At 46.4% G+C, this 17405-nt stretch overlaps 1 protein-coding gene across 1 annotated transcript in view; it reads left to right on the top strand.

The window, feature by feature from the left end:
• Positions 1–17405, top strand: part of nid2a (nidogen 2a (osteonidogen)) — a 44386-nt gene that overhangs the window by 4195 nt on the left and 22786 nt on the right. The window contains exons 4-16 of the mRNA XM_086147963.1: positions 4976–5077; positions 5184–5323; positions 6937–7069; positions 7153–7464; positions 8278–8389; positions 9978–10017; positions 10651–10760; positions 10871–11004; positions 11096–11207; positions 11718–11918; positions 12004–12234; positions 16076–16222; positions 16817–16945. Of these exons, the coding sequence (XP_086004089.1) occupies positions 4976–5077; positions 5184–5323; positions 6937–7069; positions 7153–7464; positions 8278–8389; positions 9978–10017; positions 10651–10760; positions 10871–11004; positions 11096–11207; positions 11718–11918; positions 12004–12234; positions 16076–16222; positions 16817–16945 (1903 nt within the window). The remainder of the gene's footprint in view (positions 1–4975; positions 5078–5183; positions 5324–6936; positions 7070–7152; positions 7465–8277; positions 8390–9977; positions 10018–10650; positions 10761–10870; positions 11005–11095; positions 11208–11717; positions 11919–12003; positions 12235–16075; positions 16223–16816; positions 16946–17405) is intronic.

The raw sequence follows: 17405 nt of genomic DNA, 5'->3' as shown, positions 1-17405 counted from the left end.
GGACACCATGGAGGTGAAAACTGCCACAACTCATGCCTCAAATTCATGGAATAATAACCACAGACTAGGTGTTTAGGTGTTTTTACCTTCTTACTGCACTGCTTTGGCATACGAAGAACCCCATTAGCAGTTAGCTAACTTTATTCTGTACATAATGTTGATGTTTTTCCTGGTTGCCCCTCTGAGGCGTAGCAGACCAGAAGGGCTTGGATCTCTTCGTCGATCCATTTCCCAATACTTGCGTCCTTAAAGAAGTCTAGGGTAAGGGGTGTGGCTTATGAGTTCCACCAATCCCCAAACACTTTTGAGTTCCTATGGCAGATTCACCAAGAAACGTCCTTGTTCCTGAAAAGGTTCTAGGAACTGCAAAAAGTTCCACCTTTTTTTTCACCTTTGTTTTCGGGGACTCACTCGCACTGACATGGGGGACATCGCCTTGAAATCTGTCGATTCTCTGTCTGATCCAACCGCTGATCCAACCCGGTATCATCTCTTTCCTCTCAAATACCAACAGGACACCTGGTGTTCTTCCAGCGCATTGGTTATCTAACTGCGATGCCGCCTGAAGTCCGGGATTCTGACAGCTATAGGATTTAAAATAAGTTGTCAGTGAAAATGTGTTAGGGGTCAGAAGAAAGCAGCTCTGACGCAGCGGCCCTGTACCCTTGAGCCTATCAAAAATATGAAATGCCTCCATAAGCCCTGAAATTGTACAATTTCCTTGAGCTTTAAAAGGAGCGGGGAATCCTTTGGAGTGCAGCTGAGGTTTTTAGGAATGCCGTCCGAGGGGGAAAAAAAAAAGAAAAAGCTGCAGGACAATTTTTATCTGACGACGGCAGCGTACTGCCCCGACTGTTCCTGGCTAAAAGCCGGTGTGTGTTTGTGTATGTGTGCCAGTTCCCACGCTGTAGGCAGTTCCGTTTCGTAGCACTCTGACGAGGCTGGCGACTGGACTGCAGCTGCTCCACGTCTCCCTCGCTTTCTGCATGGATCATCCAAAACTACCCACTGTGGGAGCCTTGGGTAAACACAGCGTAACATGATTCAGGAGGTTGAGTCATCAGTGTTGAACCCAGACGTGACGAGAGATCTGCAAAGCCCACTGGTTGAAACCATGTGTAGACTATACCACCACCTTGAGAGGGCAAGACTGGAGAGACCACAGCAAAGGAATAGGATACAACATTAGTTATGCCTGTTAATCAATGGCCATGCACGTCCAGCATGAACACGCAGGGTTTCAAGACCTACGCTTATTTCAAAATGAGCACAATGGCTGTCACCAAGCCATTGGCCATTGGAAGGCCTCTGCTGAGGATTTGATAAGGCTGGAAAAGGCGGGAAAAGGCGAGTTGTTCCTCTGATGACCCTCCAGTAGCTGCAGGTTAGCTAGTGTTTGTACCGCGTGGCTGCACGGTCGGCTTTCCCGCTTGCCGATCTCCGCTTGTTTGGACCACGGGCACCATCATGGGCAACATTTGCAAGTCGTATGTCTTATCTTTGCCCATCGAGCTCTCACCTTTTGTGGCTTTTTCCGGAGTCCGTTGGGACTCAGCCGCTACCTCCCACTTGGTGCTACTCCCATCTCCTCCTCCGGGCAACAATTGGCAGTCGGTGACGTCGGCGCATTGGTTGGGTCACCACGAATTTGCTGACACAAAGCTCTGGATGACATTGTACCCTGGAAACCTCCCTTCTCTGGCAGTATTTTCCGATGGGAGGCCGGAATAAATCCTGCTGCGATTGAGTTTCACTCCAATAACAGTGGGGGGAAAAGGGAACGATACTCAGGGAAAGCTAAAGGGTTGTTGGAGAGAAGTGAGTACATAGAATCAATACCTGGATCACAGGAGCGACTAGAGGAACCGCCGGTAGAGGAGGTTCAGCAGAGACTTAAAGCCTGCGAGGTGCAAGGAATTCCTCAGTCTGTGGCATACTTGGCATTGCATCGGCCAGGGGGATTTTTTTTTTTTTTTTTTCTCGCCAGGGATATTGCTCAAAAATAAAAGAGCGAGCACTGAAATATGCGAGGAGCAGACTCTGGTGGAGCGCGGCCTGTCTGAACGCAGGGGAGGGTAAGCTCCGGGCAGAAAGAGTCCACGTGAAACAGTGAGAGCGCTTCACACTGCAGAACCACAGTGCAGGTCTGTGAGGGGTAGCTGTTAAAAACAGAATAAATACATAAATCAAACCACGCCCGTATTCATGTCTCACATTTTCAGAACCTCAGTATCCCGATTTTTACCACAAACAAAACTAGCACAATGCTAATGTTAACATCTCAACTATGAGACAACAAACATCTGCTCATCGTGAACAATTACTGATCAGCAAGGAGGGGGGGGTCTCAAGGAAGGTGTGACAAAGGGCCTGTAGAGACTTGTGTGTTTGTGTGTGTGTGTGTGTGGGGGGGGGGTGTTGGGTTGCCTTCCCACATAACCATTGAACTACACATTCTGAGGAAACCTTTGATGTGCGTCGACTACAATTTGTTTGTCTTCCGCCTCGCTGTTAACACACTGACTCATAAATGCGGGGGGATGAGTCAGTCACTTCTACTTATTTTCTACTTATGTTTAAATATGAAGTTAATGCATCAAGAAGGTTGGCTCAGCGACAACAAGCTGTTAGACTCAATTTTTCCGTGCAGCAATCGGCATCTGCAAATGAAAACCCGCTCTGCTGTTTCGGATTTGCACCCTCTGCACGACAGCTAGCAATTGCTATGCCTTCCCTGGTCACATTTTGGATAAGTGTCCGGCTTGTTACTTGAGAAAGCTTGGGATGTATACACCCAAATGAACGCCGTGTTTCATAAAGGAAAACTGTTATTTCAGAACTATCGAGCGCATCTCGATATAAGCTGCACCAACTAGCCGATCGCTATCTTGGGCTTCCCCCTGCGCACTAAAACCGTCAAAGTCGTCTTCTTCGGTGTCGAAGTTGAACGGATTCAGAATTTCCCAATCATTTCTTCGGTCCGATATGACGAGGATAAATGTTTTAGCGGCGTATAGCTTGTTAGCCCCCCCCCCCCCAAAATAATCTATATATATATGCCGCATCGTTCAAGTGAAAAAAGGTGTGGTTTATCATCCGAAAATTACGATATATATATATTAATTCATATATATATGTGTATATGTATGCATGACATATGGATATATACGTGGGTGGATATCTGTGTGTCTCTCTGTCTAGGTATGCATGTATGATGCATATGTGTCATATGCATCATGCATATGACTACATACTGTCTACTGACTACATGAAAAAAACGCGGGGTTTTGATCTTTTTTTGCACATCTGGGGAATTTCTCCCCAATTAACCTGTGGCATATTTTTGAACTGTTGGAGGAAACCCCACATATACAACATACAAGCTCCACACAGAAAGTTCCCCTGTCAGAATTGAACCACATCCTTTATGCTGTGAGGCCAAACACTTCGCCCCATCGCAACACCGTTAGTTTTTTTTTTTAAAGTGCTGTAGCGTCATATCAGGGTGACTATTTAGCCCGAATGCCGGCGCCCCATCTCTGATCACATGCTGGGGAAGCAATTATTCCATCTGTGTTTGTCTCAGTATAAACAAGCACAGCCAAATTAATGGGGGGGTTCTAGAGAGTATAGTAGGCTCTGTGTCAAAGGGGCTCATACCTCCATCCTTCCATCCCCATGCCCCCTTTGTGTGTTTCCTGCCCCCCCTCCTCTTCCTGGGAGGAAGCGGGAGAGAAGGAATACGGACATTTGGTCGGGGCATTAAATACAAAGCAGAAACAGATTGGTTCTTTTCATTCCTCCCCGATGTCAAGGAAGAAATATATATTAAATTAAAAAAAAAAAAAGATCCTCCTCCTCACTAGTTACTCTGAACCCAGAGGCTAAAACGTCTCCCACACCAACAAACAAGAAGATGGTTTAAAGATGTTGATGTAGACTATTAAGAACATATACACACACACACACACACACACACACACACGTGCATTCACAAGAGGTGAGTACAGGTGGAGGGGGCATCTGTGCTGTCAGCGTGTGTGTGTGTTTGTGCGTGCGTGTGCGTGAACATGTGTACAATCTGTGTTTCGCACTTTAACAAGGGTGTGTTTGTGTGTGTGTGTGTGTGTGTGTGTGTGTGTGTTGTAACATCATCGTGAAAGATGTCCAGACGCACAGGAAGACAGCTGTGCAGATCAACATCTTGGGGCTGGGGGTTGAGAGACCAAGGTGCGTGCGTGTTTGCGTGCATGTGTGTATGTGTTTGTGTGTGTGTGTGTGCTTGTACAGTCTCACTCCGTCCCAAAGGAAAACAACACAGGATTACACACAGCCTCTCCTTCATCCACTGTTTTTTCAAGCGTGCTTTTTTTTTTTTGCGAGGAAGAGTAGGCCGGTTACCGCGCTCTTCGTGCCGAAGCTCACGAAAAATCCGCTCATAGAAAACCAGTCATTTCATGTAGAGCTCCTTCTTTTCTAGAATCGAGTTTGACTTTATCACACGTGCTTTGGACATCGAGGTCAGTGTGTCAATAAAACTTAGCGGTCGGGTGGCGGCGGGTGTTCGGGGATCCACATGGAGATGAAAGAGAAAGGGGAGGAGCTGAGCCTGAGGTGCGAGGAGAGGTGTCATGTTTGAATACGAGAAGCGAGTGTTAGAATCATCTGGGGAAGTGTTAGGGTCGGCGGGGTGTCTCCTGGAGGAGGTGACCTCCACAGCTGAACATCATCCGGGGGGGTTTATTTCCCCTTTGAAAAATGTAGAATCTGCTGGAATAACAAGAGGAAAATCCGTCTCAGATGAAGTCACGTGACGTGAGTGTCGGACGCTGCTGCCGCTTCCTCACAGCAAACACGACAATTGAAAGTATCCTAAATTTCTGCCCTGCATGACACCGTCTATTTAGATTTTTCTTTTTTCTTTTTCTGCTTTCGGACTGAGCAGACTCACAGTAATTCTTTTCTCTCCCCGCAGGTCAATACGTTCCAGGCGGTCATCGGTTACGATGAGACTGATTCTTACGTTCTCTTCCTCTATCCTGAAGGTGGCCTGACTTTCTACGGGACAAGGCCCAAGGTACAGCGCAAGCAAGGCAGGGATTGTCTGTTGTCCATAATTCTGTCAGGTTTATCATAAAGGTGCTGTTCCTATCCGCCCCACACGCGTTTTTTTCTTCTCCCAGGAGTCGTACAATGTCGAGATCGAGCTCCCTGCAAGAGTAGGCTTCAGCAGGGGAGAAGTCACGTATCTGATTTTCTCCCGGGCAGAGGGACCTCATTACAGCGTTACCACCGATGAGCAGAGTGTGAAGAATCTCTACCAGTGAGTAAAACCCTCTCCCGGTGCATCTCCACGTCCCATCATGTGGACACATGCCATCCCTGTAAAACTTGGCTTACACCTTAAGACTTTGAAAACATTTTGAAAAGACTTGTACAACACTAATCTCACACATCACAAAATCTGTTTTTAGTGTTTAGGGAGTTTTAAGTCTCAGCGCAGTCTGAAACTAAAGACTGTGGATCTTACATCTACAAACTTTGCAAAAATGTTGAAAAGACTCATGGAAGACTTGCTACAACTTTCTTGTCCCATCATGCTGGTTGCAGGTTTCCCGGTTTTGTGGGAGCTCATCTTGTGGTTGTTGATTGAGCCTTTTTGGTATCGCAACACAAAGATAATATCCGACGCGTTTGATATTATCGCAAGTCTTTGTGTAACGACACCAAAAGACTTGCGATCATATCAAACGCGTCAGATATTATCGTAAGCACCAAGACCGGGCAAATACTGAGCAATGACTGTGCTAAGATTGTGAGATGGTCCGCTTATACTCAACAACCGAAAGAATGGGAGCGTGCTACCGCTCCTAAGATATCCTTGCAACTTCCAATTTAAGTCTGCCAGCGTGAAAGTCGTGAAATGTAAACCCGGCATAACACGGGCCATGTTGATAGTAGCAAGCTTCTGAAGAGACAACATATGCACCTTGACGCACGAGTGTATTAATTTAGGAGTTTTCCCAAGATATGAACCTTCCCTCAGTGGATGTTTTGCTTTGCTAGAAGAGCTGAGATCTGAGTTAGGAGCCAACGGGACGAGGGTTTGACACAGATGTGGCGGCCGCTTGTCCACGATGTGGCGTTTAAGGACAGTCGGACACGTCGCCTGGCAATAGGTAGCTCAGAGAAAATCAGAGAAACATGAACAGGGTGTGCAGGTTGTGGACTTGTCCATGAAGAGATGGAGAAATTGTTCTTATGGGGATTTGGTGCAGTAGACGGCTGGTACGTCAACGAAAGAGCCGTTCAAAGCCGGTTTGATCATTTTAAAAAAAGGCATGGCATTCACTCTGTTGTTAAATCAAGTTTAGCCCTCAAGTGTCACAAGCACTCGGCGACAGCAGGGGCGGAAACAACTGCCTTTTACCGAGCGGGAACCTTGGACTGAACCCCGATCACTGGTTGAAATAAAAAGAGAAGGACAGAGATAGAAACCGTGATGGAGAGGGGGTGGTATGGGTTCGGAATGTTCATGCTAATAACAACAGCAAAGCTAATGTGTGGCATGATGCAATCACACCTTTAATATTCACGAAAGACAATGGCAAGCGCCAGGCAAGACGCCGCAGTAGAAGAAGCCATGGAACCCTGCGAAATAAGATGAACCCAAGGTCCTGGGAGAAGATATGAGGTTGCTATCAAGCACTGATGAAGGGACACGTGGGCTATCCCTCAGAAGAGTAAGGATGAGGTTTATGATGAACACCGTTAACAGATAGGCTGATGACGGAACAGAGTTCAGCACGTGGGGGGGAAGAAAAAAAAAAGTTCTTCTGCCCGGCATCGAGTCCCATTATAGAATACTTAATGGGAAGTACACACATACATGGAATGTCTGCACAAGGACTCTTTTCATTGCATTTTCCTTTCCAGGGTCGGCAATACTGGAATTCCGGGGGTCTGGCTTTTCCACACAGGGAACCGATACTCCTTCCAAAATATTGTTCCTGCATCCACTGGTGGTCTCCTGGCCACTCCCGCCGCCGGGGAACGGGGGGCACACCTGGTAATTTAATAAAAAACATTTTTTTTAATTATTTCAATGATACGCCATGCAGCATCTAATCACCCCTGGTTGTATGCTCCCAGGAAACCACCACCCCTGAATATGCAGAGTTTGAAGAGTACCCAGACAACAACTTTGAACCTGATCACCCAGAGGAAGTGGACGAATACCCTCTGACTAGTCGGGACCTGGAGTTCCATCCAGCCCCTGCGGGTAAAGCCCTTCAGCCAGGAAGCCCAAGACCTCCTTCCTCCCCATCCGAGGATTCTGGGCATCAGGAAGTGCCTTTAACGTCCGAACCAAGGGACAACTCTGAACCGGCAGGACGGCGGTATTCTTCTCCGTACCCTCAGCAGCAAGTCCAAGAAGGCGGTGCCCAGGAGGAGCAACCGCAGGTAACTGTCACTTTAATCAACCTGCAAATGAGGCCTAAAAATCCCCAAAAAATCCTAAAAAAAAGCAAAGGTGGTTAGCGCCCCAGCCTCACAGCGAGAAGATCCTAGTTGGACTCCCACAGGAGGGCGTTTCTGTGTGGACTCCGAGCTCTGTATGGGTTTTCTCCAGGTTCTCCGGGTTCCATCCACGGTCCAAAAACATGCAGGAGGTTTACTGAAGACCCCAAATCAACCAGATATGTGAATGAGACAGTAAATGGTTATATGTCTCCATATTGTGTGAATCAATGAGTGAATGGTTGTATGTCTGTATGGGTACTTCTGTGATCGACTGGCGACCAGTGCAAGGTGAACCCTGCCTACTGCCCAATGACAGCTCAGCAGTACCATGTGTGGAGATTTTTTGCCATTCGAGTTAAATTATTACCAAACTAAATGTATATTTTAACGCCCGTTTGGGTTATGTAAGAAAGGTTCACCACTTTACCTTTGGAGTCCTGTGTGACAACGAGTTCAGGTTCTCTGAGACCACTGCGAAAGGTTCGAACTGCGAGCAACGCCAGGGTTTTGAAAGAGCCATTTGAAACTTAAGATGCTTTTTGTAAATGTTGTGGCCGCGAAGGAATGTCCGTATGTTGCTCACCACTGGTAAAATTGCAAGTCATGATACAATATACACTGAAAATAAATTCAAGGAATGTACAAATAATAGCTTTCGGTTTATAGCATCTGTTGAACGTTAAAATATCTTGGCCAGGATCTCTCTGAAAACTGTGAAACTGCATTTTAACCAATTGTCTGCCCCCTCTTTAGGGCCCTCTGGAGGCGGTAGATGTCTTCCCCTTGGACAGAAATGAATCGCCTCTCTCCCCAGGAGGCCATGTAGTCAGTGTGGATGAAGATGACGTTGATTTTGACACAGGAGGTACAAGAAAAACATTTATGTTATGCTCATATGATCACTCATGTAAAATAAATGAGAAGTTTCCTGCTCCACTAAGAAACAGGAGTGGGTATACTACCTCGCCCTCTGCAGCTGGTAGTACAATACTGCTGTTGTGCTGCTGAGCTCCCAGGTGTGTGTGTGTGTGTGTGTGTGTGTGTGTGTGTGCGCGTGGGACCAGCAGTCACTCTCCAGGAACTACTTCCACAGCCTGGTGTTGTTAATAAGAGAGTGTACTTGGTTACATAAAGGGCAAATAAGTCCAGGTGCGTAAACATTAATTTCACCAAGGTCATATATATATATATATATATACACACACACACACACACACACACACACACACACATATATATATATATATATACATATATATGTGTGTGTGTGTGTGTATGTACATATATATATATATATACCTATATCTTTCCAGATGTCAACAATGATCAGTTATAGAAATTCAGATGTTGTGGGTACCATTGTTCAAGCAGAGTGACTCTTGTGCGCATCGGTACTTGTATGCCTGAGAGAGTTTTATGGCTCCTCCCCAACTGATGGGTGAATCTCCCGTCGGCCAAATTCCAAGAAGAATACAGGGGGCTGTGGCCACCACACTGGACTGCTGTTCAACTTCCATATGAAGTTTGAGTCCAGCTCCCTACTCCCTCCTGCCCTCCGGCAGGAGATGCGGATCACTGTGTGCCTGCACTTCCAGATGCAGGAACAGCTTTTTACCACAAGCCATCACCCTGTGTAAATAATATACACACACTGGGTAAACACAGACATGTTTATCCCTATTTATTTATCTCCATCTCCACCTCGCAGGCCACTTTACGCATATGGATACAAATGCATGGTGCTCTGCAGTTTGTATTCTGCACTTTGCATATCTTTGTGTATAATGCTTTAGAGCTGTGAGACAGTAGGTCTCACGATAGGTTTAATGGAGGAGTTAAATCCGGAGGTGGGTGTGCATCAGGGATCCGCTCTGAGGCCCCTTCTTGTTTGCAATGGTTGTGGACAGGGTCACAGATGACGCTAAAAAGGAATCTCCATGTATGCAGATGACACTGTGATTTGTAGTGAGGGAGCAGGTGGAGGAAAGTCTAGAGAGGAATGAAGGTTAGATGCAGTAAGACTGTGTGAATGTGAGGAATCGGGTGAGACTATGGGGCACTGGAGATGAAGGAGGTGGAGGATTTTAAGTACTAAGCGGTAACGGTGGTCTATGGAGAGGGTGGAGAATCGGAATCAGATAATCCTTATTTACCCCCAAGGGGCAATTGGGGACTTTTTTCCGAAGCGGTGGAGAAACCATGTGCAAGCACGAATTGTAATAATCAAGTTTCCAAGTTATCAATGGATGAATTTATCTGGCTTTTCTTTGAACACTGCTTCAGATATCAGCTGTATTTTCCTCCTGTGAGTCAAAAATATGTAAAAAAAAAAATCCCACACCCACCATATTCTGTCTGCTTAATTTCTGCCCCTTGACTTTATTGCACTTTATTTCACTGGTGATGCATTTGAATTTAAATACTATATGTCATGAATGTCCTCTCTCCACCAGTGATTCAGTACACCACCGAGAATAAGGAAACATGTGCCAGGTATGCAAAGTACCTAATATAATACCTTTATGTGTCCCCATCTGGACAAATGTAAATACTGTCCGCTTGACGTACATCAGAAATTCATAACAAGACTGTAGCGTGTTGCTTTGTGATTATGTTTGTTTATATACACTGCTCAAAAAATAAAGGGAACACTTAAGACACATCCTAGATCTAAATGAATGAAATATTCTTATGAAATACTTTGCTCTTTACACAGTTGAATGTGCTGACAACAAAATCACACAAAAATGATCAACGGAAATCAATTGTATCAACCCATGGAGGTCTGATTAGGAATCACACTCAAAATTAAAGTGTAAAAACAAACTCCAGGCTGATCCAACTTTGATGTAATGTCCTTAAAACAAGTCAAAATGAATCTGTGTTGCTTCCTGAGTGGACACTATGATTTCACAGAAGTGTGATTGACTTGGAGTTACATTGTGTTGTTCAAGTGTTCCCTTTATTTTTTTGAGCAGTATATATATATGTATATAAAAGCTATTTGAATAATGTTCTACCCACTAATGCACCTTAATGACATTGGCCATTAGCCAACGTGGGTGCAATTAATTGTGAAATAATACGTTTCCTTCTCCTTTCCCCGTTTTTTCCCTCCTCCCTAAGATTCAAACACCAGTGCTCCCAGAACGCCATTTGTACCGATTATGCCACCGGCTACTGCTGCCACTGTCAACCTGGCTTTTATGGAAACGGGCGCCACTGCCTGCCTGAAGGTCCGTCTTCGAGTTTTGGAAATTGAATGTTTAGTTAATGGAGGTTTTTTTTTTTTAGAACTTGGAATCGACTTGAAAAGCATTTTTTTTTTCCCCATGCTGACACACAGGAGCCCCCCAGCGCGTCAGCGGTAAACTGAGCGGCACCGTGACGGTGGGAACGACGCCGGTGGAGCTGAACAACATTGACCTCCACGCTTACATCGTGGTGGGAGACGGCCGAGCGTACACCGCCATCAGCGAGGTGGGGGCACGGAAGCGACGGCGCTTCAGACTCGTAAACGACCGAATCACCGACTAATTATCGCCAAATGTGTGTTTCATTTGCTTTGTAGGTGCCGGAGCCATTGGGCTGGGCTCTGATGCCCGTTGCACCCATTGGGGAGCTGTTCGGGTGGCTGTTTGCCCTGGAGTTACCCAACAGTCAAGCGGGGTTCAAAATTACAGGTAAGGTGGATGAGAGTGTGTGTGTGTGTGTGCGCGTGTTTGTGTGTGTGAGAGAGTGAGTTCAGCATATTGCCATGTACATCTTGAAGACATCTGCAATAAATGAAGAGAACTCCTCTTCAGCAAGGAGGCCTGTGTGTGTGTCTGCCTATGTGTGTATGAATGCATTTTTGCTGCTTGTGTGTGTGTGTGTGTGTGTGTGTTTTTTTACTCCTCCAGCCAGCTGCACTGTCTCCAGGGATGTGATGTGATATCAAGCTTCCACCCTCCCTAATAGGAGACAGCTGTGTGTGTGTGTGTGTGTGTGAGAGTGTGCGTGTGTGCGCGCGCACGCACGTGCAGACATGCATGTGCGTATGTGCAGACAACCCCCTCCTGATGTTAAACAGCTGTATTGTCGGTGTGTGCAACAGCATTATCTGTGCTTGGAAATGAAAATGAAAAAAACAATGGATCGCCCAACTGATCAGTGTGCCGATCCATTGATCCGCTTCCCAACTTCATCTCCAGGTGCCGAGTTCACACGCCACGCGGAGGTGATCTTTTACCCCGGCGACCAGCGGCTAGCCATCACCCAGACAGCGCGTGGCCTCGACGACCACAACCACCTCCAGGTGGACACTGTGCTAAGTGGCAACGTGCCCTTCGTACCTCCTGGAGCTGAGGTCACCATGGATCCCTTCAAGGAAACCTACCAATACTACCCGTCAGGTACACCTGTCAGGAACGTCCACCACTGAATAAGTCAACATCTGACACTTCGACGCTCACGATGCCCTAAAACCATCACCCCCAGTTGCCACCTCCACCTCCGTGAGGGAGTTCTCCGTGGTCTCGGCGGACCGAGGATCTGAGTCCTTCTCCTTCCACCTGAAGCAGAACATCACCTACCGCGACTGCCGGCACGGCAGCCACTCCGCTGCCGTCGAGACCCTGCAGGTCACCATGGAGAGGGTGTTCGTGATGTACGTGAAGGAGGAGCGAATCCTGAGATACGCCATCACCAACAAGATCGGCCCGGTCGGAGGTGAGTCCACGCAGGTATCGCCCGCAGATGCGAGGGTTTCGTTCCAAAGAGGGAGGGGTGCGGATGGAGCCGTCGGCGCTCCTGGTCCAGTTGTCATATTTCCAAACGAAGGAGAGTTTCATCAGAACTTTCATCTTCCCCGCGAGCATAAAAACTCTGATGAAAAGACCAGATAAGCTCTTTGATTTCATTAGAACGCCGCACATGTGGCGGCCACGGCCATAAACCGCTTGGAAAAACGAAAACACGCTTGAAAAATAACAGCAACGCATTTCTGCGTACAACAAACGATATCTTTTTATCCGCGTTTCTGGAAAAATAAGTTAAAGCCAGATCACAATAATGCGTCACAGGTCTGAAATTAATCAATAAATTGGAGGCCAGGATGCACCGTAGCCTGGCTGGGAGGCAAACGGTGAAAAATCGGAGGAATCCATGTCGAATTATAGTCAGGTCCTTCATAAATTACCATATAGTTACCGCCCAAATTAGGATTTGAAGAACTGAGCATGCCTCCTTAGCAACATCCTAGCAACCTGTTGACTGACGAACGCGCTTCAAGTCTGGTCTTGTCAAGATGGCCAAAAGGCCAATCACAAGCTTGGATGCAGAGGGGTCAGAACACGCTGTTGTGGAATCATTTATGTTCTAGACGATTCTTTTCCTCGAGCTCCTCCCAAGATGTCACGACGTGAAGCGGAGCGTTTGTATCTAATTGTCTTCCGGCTCTTTGGGAAACGTGGCTCATCCCATCCCTTCGCTTGAAAGTCTGCAATTGGCCGATTACAGCGGTCGACTGACTGATTCTCCGTTTTCGTGGTTTCCTTTGGGGAGACGTCTTAGGTCTTCCTCATCTCTTTCCTGCTATCTCCCCCCCCCCCTTGCCGGATGTAAACAGAAAAAGCCGGTCAAATATAGAATTGTGCATCGCCGTCGACACGGCACGGCGGCGCTCTGAGCGTCCGCCTGACGAGAAGCAGAGCAGGACAGAGACAGCGAGGGAAAGCTTGGAGGAGAGGTGGTTATTTGAATCCGGTGCAAGATCCTGTCACTTGTACGTCAGCGGGCTGGTTTTAAAAAGGTTACGATGATACATCTCACGTGTACACGCACACACACACACACACACAGAGCCCAGCTGGAAGAGCTTTTGGGGATCAGGGGTTTTGTAAACATGGGTTAAGTGGTGTATGCGCGTGTGTTCTTGCATGTGTGTGTGTGTGTGTAAGGTTCTTACACTCTCTGGGAAATAATATCCCTGCCAGTGACAGATTTTCTAGTGGGGGGGGGGGCGCTGAGGCAAATAGCTTCCCTGTGATGTCATGAGAATCATTGAAAAGATAAAGCAAATGAGAAGAGGAGGGTGGGAATCTTCCAGACCTAATAATCATGATAATCATTTTCTCTGAGAGACGACACGGCCTTGTTCGCGGTAACGGCCTGCCTTTCTGTCACTTCCTGTTTGCGTGGCACGCTTTACAGCTCCTCGCGACGTGTTTATATAACAAAGGTTGATGTATGATTTGTTTGGGGGAGGATGGATTTTGGTATTAAGGGGGGGGGGGCAAGAAAAAGTGTATTAAAGTAAAGTTTTCGGTGGGTCACATTGGCTCAGGTGCTCCGACAGCGCCTCTCTGTCATTCAGGAGGCAATTCGAACACGCCGGACTCTCGGAGGTCAGAGCGATGAAGCCCCATGCCGGAAAACTCTAATGTGGAGGAGGGGGTGGTTTGTGCAAGATGGCAGGTGGGGACACTACGGCCGCCATTCTGGTTTTCCTGCAGTGGGGTAGTGCATGTGTTGCGCGTATGTTTCTGTATATTCCCTCCCTCTCTAATTATCCCTCTGTCTTTCTCCCATCCATATGCATCTCACCCTCTCATCTCCCCTTCTTCCCAGCCACATTAAGGACTTTGAAGAGTCTCGCTCTCTCTCTTTGATTACGAGCCAGAATGGCTCTCTGGCCTGGGGAGACGTCTGCGATCCCACCCTGTGTTTGATTTTGTTTAGGTGTGCATTGTTTTGTGGTTGACGGTGTCCCAGACTGCAAAGAGGGAAGACTGTACGAGACAAAAAAAAAAAAAAAAGAAAGCCCTCCGCTTGTGGAGCAGCAGACAACCGGAAGCCTCCTGTGGCAGCGGTTTGTTCGACCCTGCAAAGGAGTCTTTGTTAGCGTGGTGCTTAAAATTTAATAGCATGTGCAACAAAACAGTCCATCATCAGGGGCGAATCTTCTCTCGACAAATACAGTACAAGAAATGATCCGTTTGGTTCATTATTTGTGATCATTTGGTGTAGTTTATCGGAATCAGAGAAACTTTATGTGCCCATGGGGGCAATTGGAGAACACAGGGGTAGCATAGCAACCTGCAGTACATCTATAAATATATAAAATAAAAAATAATTATTTTGAATAAAGGAAAAGTTAAAATAAGATAAAAATAAAGTGAAAAATTGAGTGAAGTGACTGTACCTCTGAAAATGGTTGTACATCTGTACAATTGACTGTACATCTATAAATTGAAAGTAACAAATGAATGCATCTGTGCAAAAGGCAGAAGAAAAAATCTGTACATTATTGCGACGATCTCTGCATTTATACGATAAATATAACACCAGCTGCACCATACTTAGGGGGGAGGGACGCTGCTGGCTTTGGGGATAAAGGTTGCCCACCTCTTCTGGGTTTTGCAGCTGGTATCTTGTTGTGTTTTCTTCTTTCCCTTTTTTGTTTTTTGGAGGAGTAGCATTCCAATGTCATTGTGTTCTGCAATGACAAAAAAAGGTTATTCTATTGAGTCTCTAAGGATTGCTTATTGTCCCTTATCAGCACCTGTATTACTATCTTTCTTTCACATTCAAAAAAATTGTTTTGAGATCCCTTTTTTTCCTCTCCCGTGTTTCTCCAGAATTTTTAGTCTGGAAAAAAATTTGAAATAGAAAAGTCGGCCTGTGTGTCTCTGTCTCTGGTATAAACTTATCCATATGTTAAACACTGAGGAAGTGAAGGATGCATCTCTCAGAGAGGAAGCGTCTTCTCGGAATGCCGTCTGACTCTCCATGTGCGTCTGTTTAGGCCGTCCTCTAATTATTGTTGCGCCGTTGAAGGTGAAAATTCCCGGAGCTCCCTCGTCTTCAGCCCAGGGCGCTTGAGTGGAGCGGAGTCTCTGCTGTTTTTACGTTCTGATTATTTTTAGTTTATTTTTTTAAATCAATAATGTTGAAAAAAAAAAGTTCATTTCCGGGCTTCAAGAAATTCCCTTTCTGGGTTCCCACGGGTTATCCTCATATATGTGTAGGGTTCCTACAGGTTCTCCAGGTTCCTCCCACAGTCCAGGAGGTTGAGTGGAGACTCTGTAGATTGCGCAGATGTGAGAATGAGAGGCTGAATTGTTGCATGGCTCTATATGGCATGTGGATAGAATAAACTAGAATAGAATAAATGTGCCATTAATCATACAACAGGAAAATTTCAATTTGCACAGCATAAAGTGGACAGTGCTGTTGAGGTAGTTGGGTTATGATTATCAAAAGTTAAAAACTAGCACACAACAAATCAGAAAATATAGAAAATAAAAATAAGCATATAAAAATGTGCAAAAAAAAAGAAACGCATGAGAGGGTGAATGGTTGTATGTCTCAATATGTGGCCCTGTGAATGATCAGCGAGCGGTCCAGCTTTCTCCCAGTGACAGCTGGGATAGATTCCAGTACTCCGACAACCTTGAGTTCAGGATAAGTATAATGAATAAATGAAAGACGTTCATTTTATTCTTACTGGAGTTGTTTAAGTTTGAGTGAGAGAAACTACAATGAGATGTTTTCTTTTTGACAATTCCAGTGGAGACTGCAGGGCCACAGCTTGTCAACCCGTGCTACGCCGGCAACCACGACTGCGACACGACGGCCCAATGCATCCCCCTGGAGGGCCAGGGCTTCCAGTGCCAGTGTGCCACTGGCTACAGAGGCGATGGCCACAACTGTTACGGTATCTCCATCAATCACGTCCACGCAACTCGCACACGTGTCCAAGTTCTCCTCACATGTGTCCAATGGTGACTATCACACCCTTCAGGCCATTAAACCTGTGTTTTCTTAACGCGTATCAGTGAAGTGTAAAGGGATAAAACGTGAGCTGCACTAAAAAATTGTGCACGCTTTCGTGTACTCGAGCTTAATTAACCTGTTAACAAGGACGTCTGACGCTTTAAATCGCCGCGCAGCCTCTTATTAGCCCAGCAGCACGTCTGCCTCCCCCGCTGGCACCACAAGGAAAGCCCCGGGCTCTACACTGGTTCCCATGACAAGGGCCTCGGTATCTCTATCTGTTCAGGCAGACCTTTGCGTTTTGCACAATTCATTTAAGAACTGAGCCCGGAGTCCAGGTGTCGTGATACGCGACTAACAAGCCGGCATGTATACAATCCATATGATCTCAAGCGGCAATAATTACCCTTAATAATACCCTTTTTACGCTAACATACCCACATGTAATGTGCACATGTTGTTGTTGGTTTACAGGCTTCCAGGTTTATAGCAGAACCTTCTCCTCTCCTTTTTTTTTTTTTTTTTTTTCCTCCAGACATAGACGAGTGTGCTGAGAGCGCGGTCACGTGCGGCGCCCATGCTCAGTGCGTGAACTTGCCCGGCAGCTATCGCTGCCAGTGCCAGACTGGCTTCGAGTTTGGCCAGGATGGGCGTACCTGCGTAGGTGAGTTGAACCACACAAATCAGCCTGTCAGTGGCGCTACATCTGAATGATTATTTTAGATGTTTCGTGAAAAAGCGTGAACCCATGGGCTTCGGCGTGCCAGATCAGTTTTTTTACTACACTGTGTCCAAGGAGGTGGAGAGCGGAGGTTTCTTTGCGATGCATTCACGAACTGCTGAAAAGCTTCCTGCAATGCCCTTGGCCAGAACTGAAGTTGGACTTAAATCCCACTGCACACCAATGACGGAACAAGTGTCCCCCTGGCAAACCTTTTAGTTTTGACAGAAGAGTTTGTGACGACCACGTTTATCACCACGTTCAAAAGCAAATCTCCTCCAAGGAAGATGACACCAATAGCACGGAGAGCCAAGTTACCACGGTATCCATGCTCTGCATGACTTGGACCTCTTTGCCAGTCTAAATCTCGCTGGTTCTATCGATTGTTTCCGCACGTATCAAG

Source organism: Fistularia commersonii, chromosome 6, assembly GCF_037954325.1.
Source record: "Fistularia commersonii isolate RoL2024-O1a breed Wild chromosome 6, RoL_Fcom_v1.0, whole genome shotgun sequence".
Taxonomy (NCBI): Eukaryota; Metazoa; Chordata; class Actinopteri; order Syngnathiformes; family Fistulariidae; genus Fistularia; species Fistularia commersonii.
Note: the sequence above shows the minus strand (reverse complement) of the source record. Positions and strands in the feature narration are given on the sequence as shown.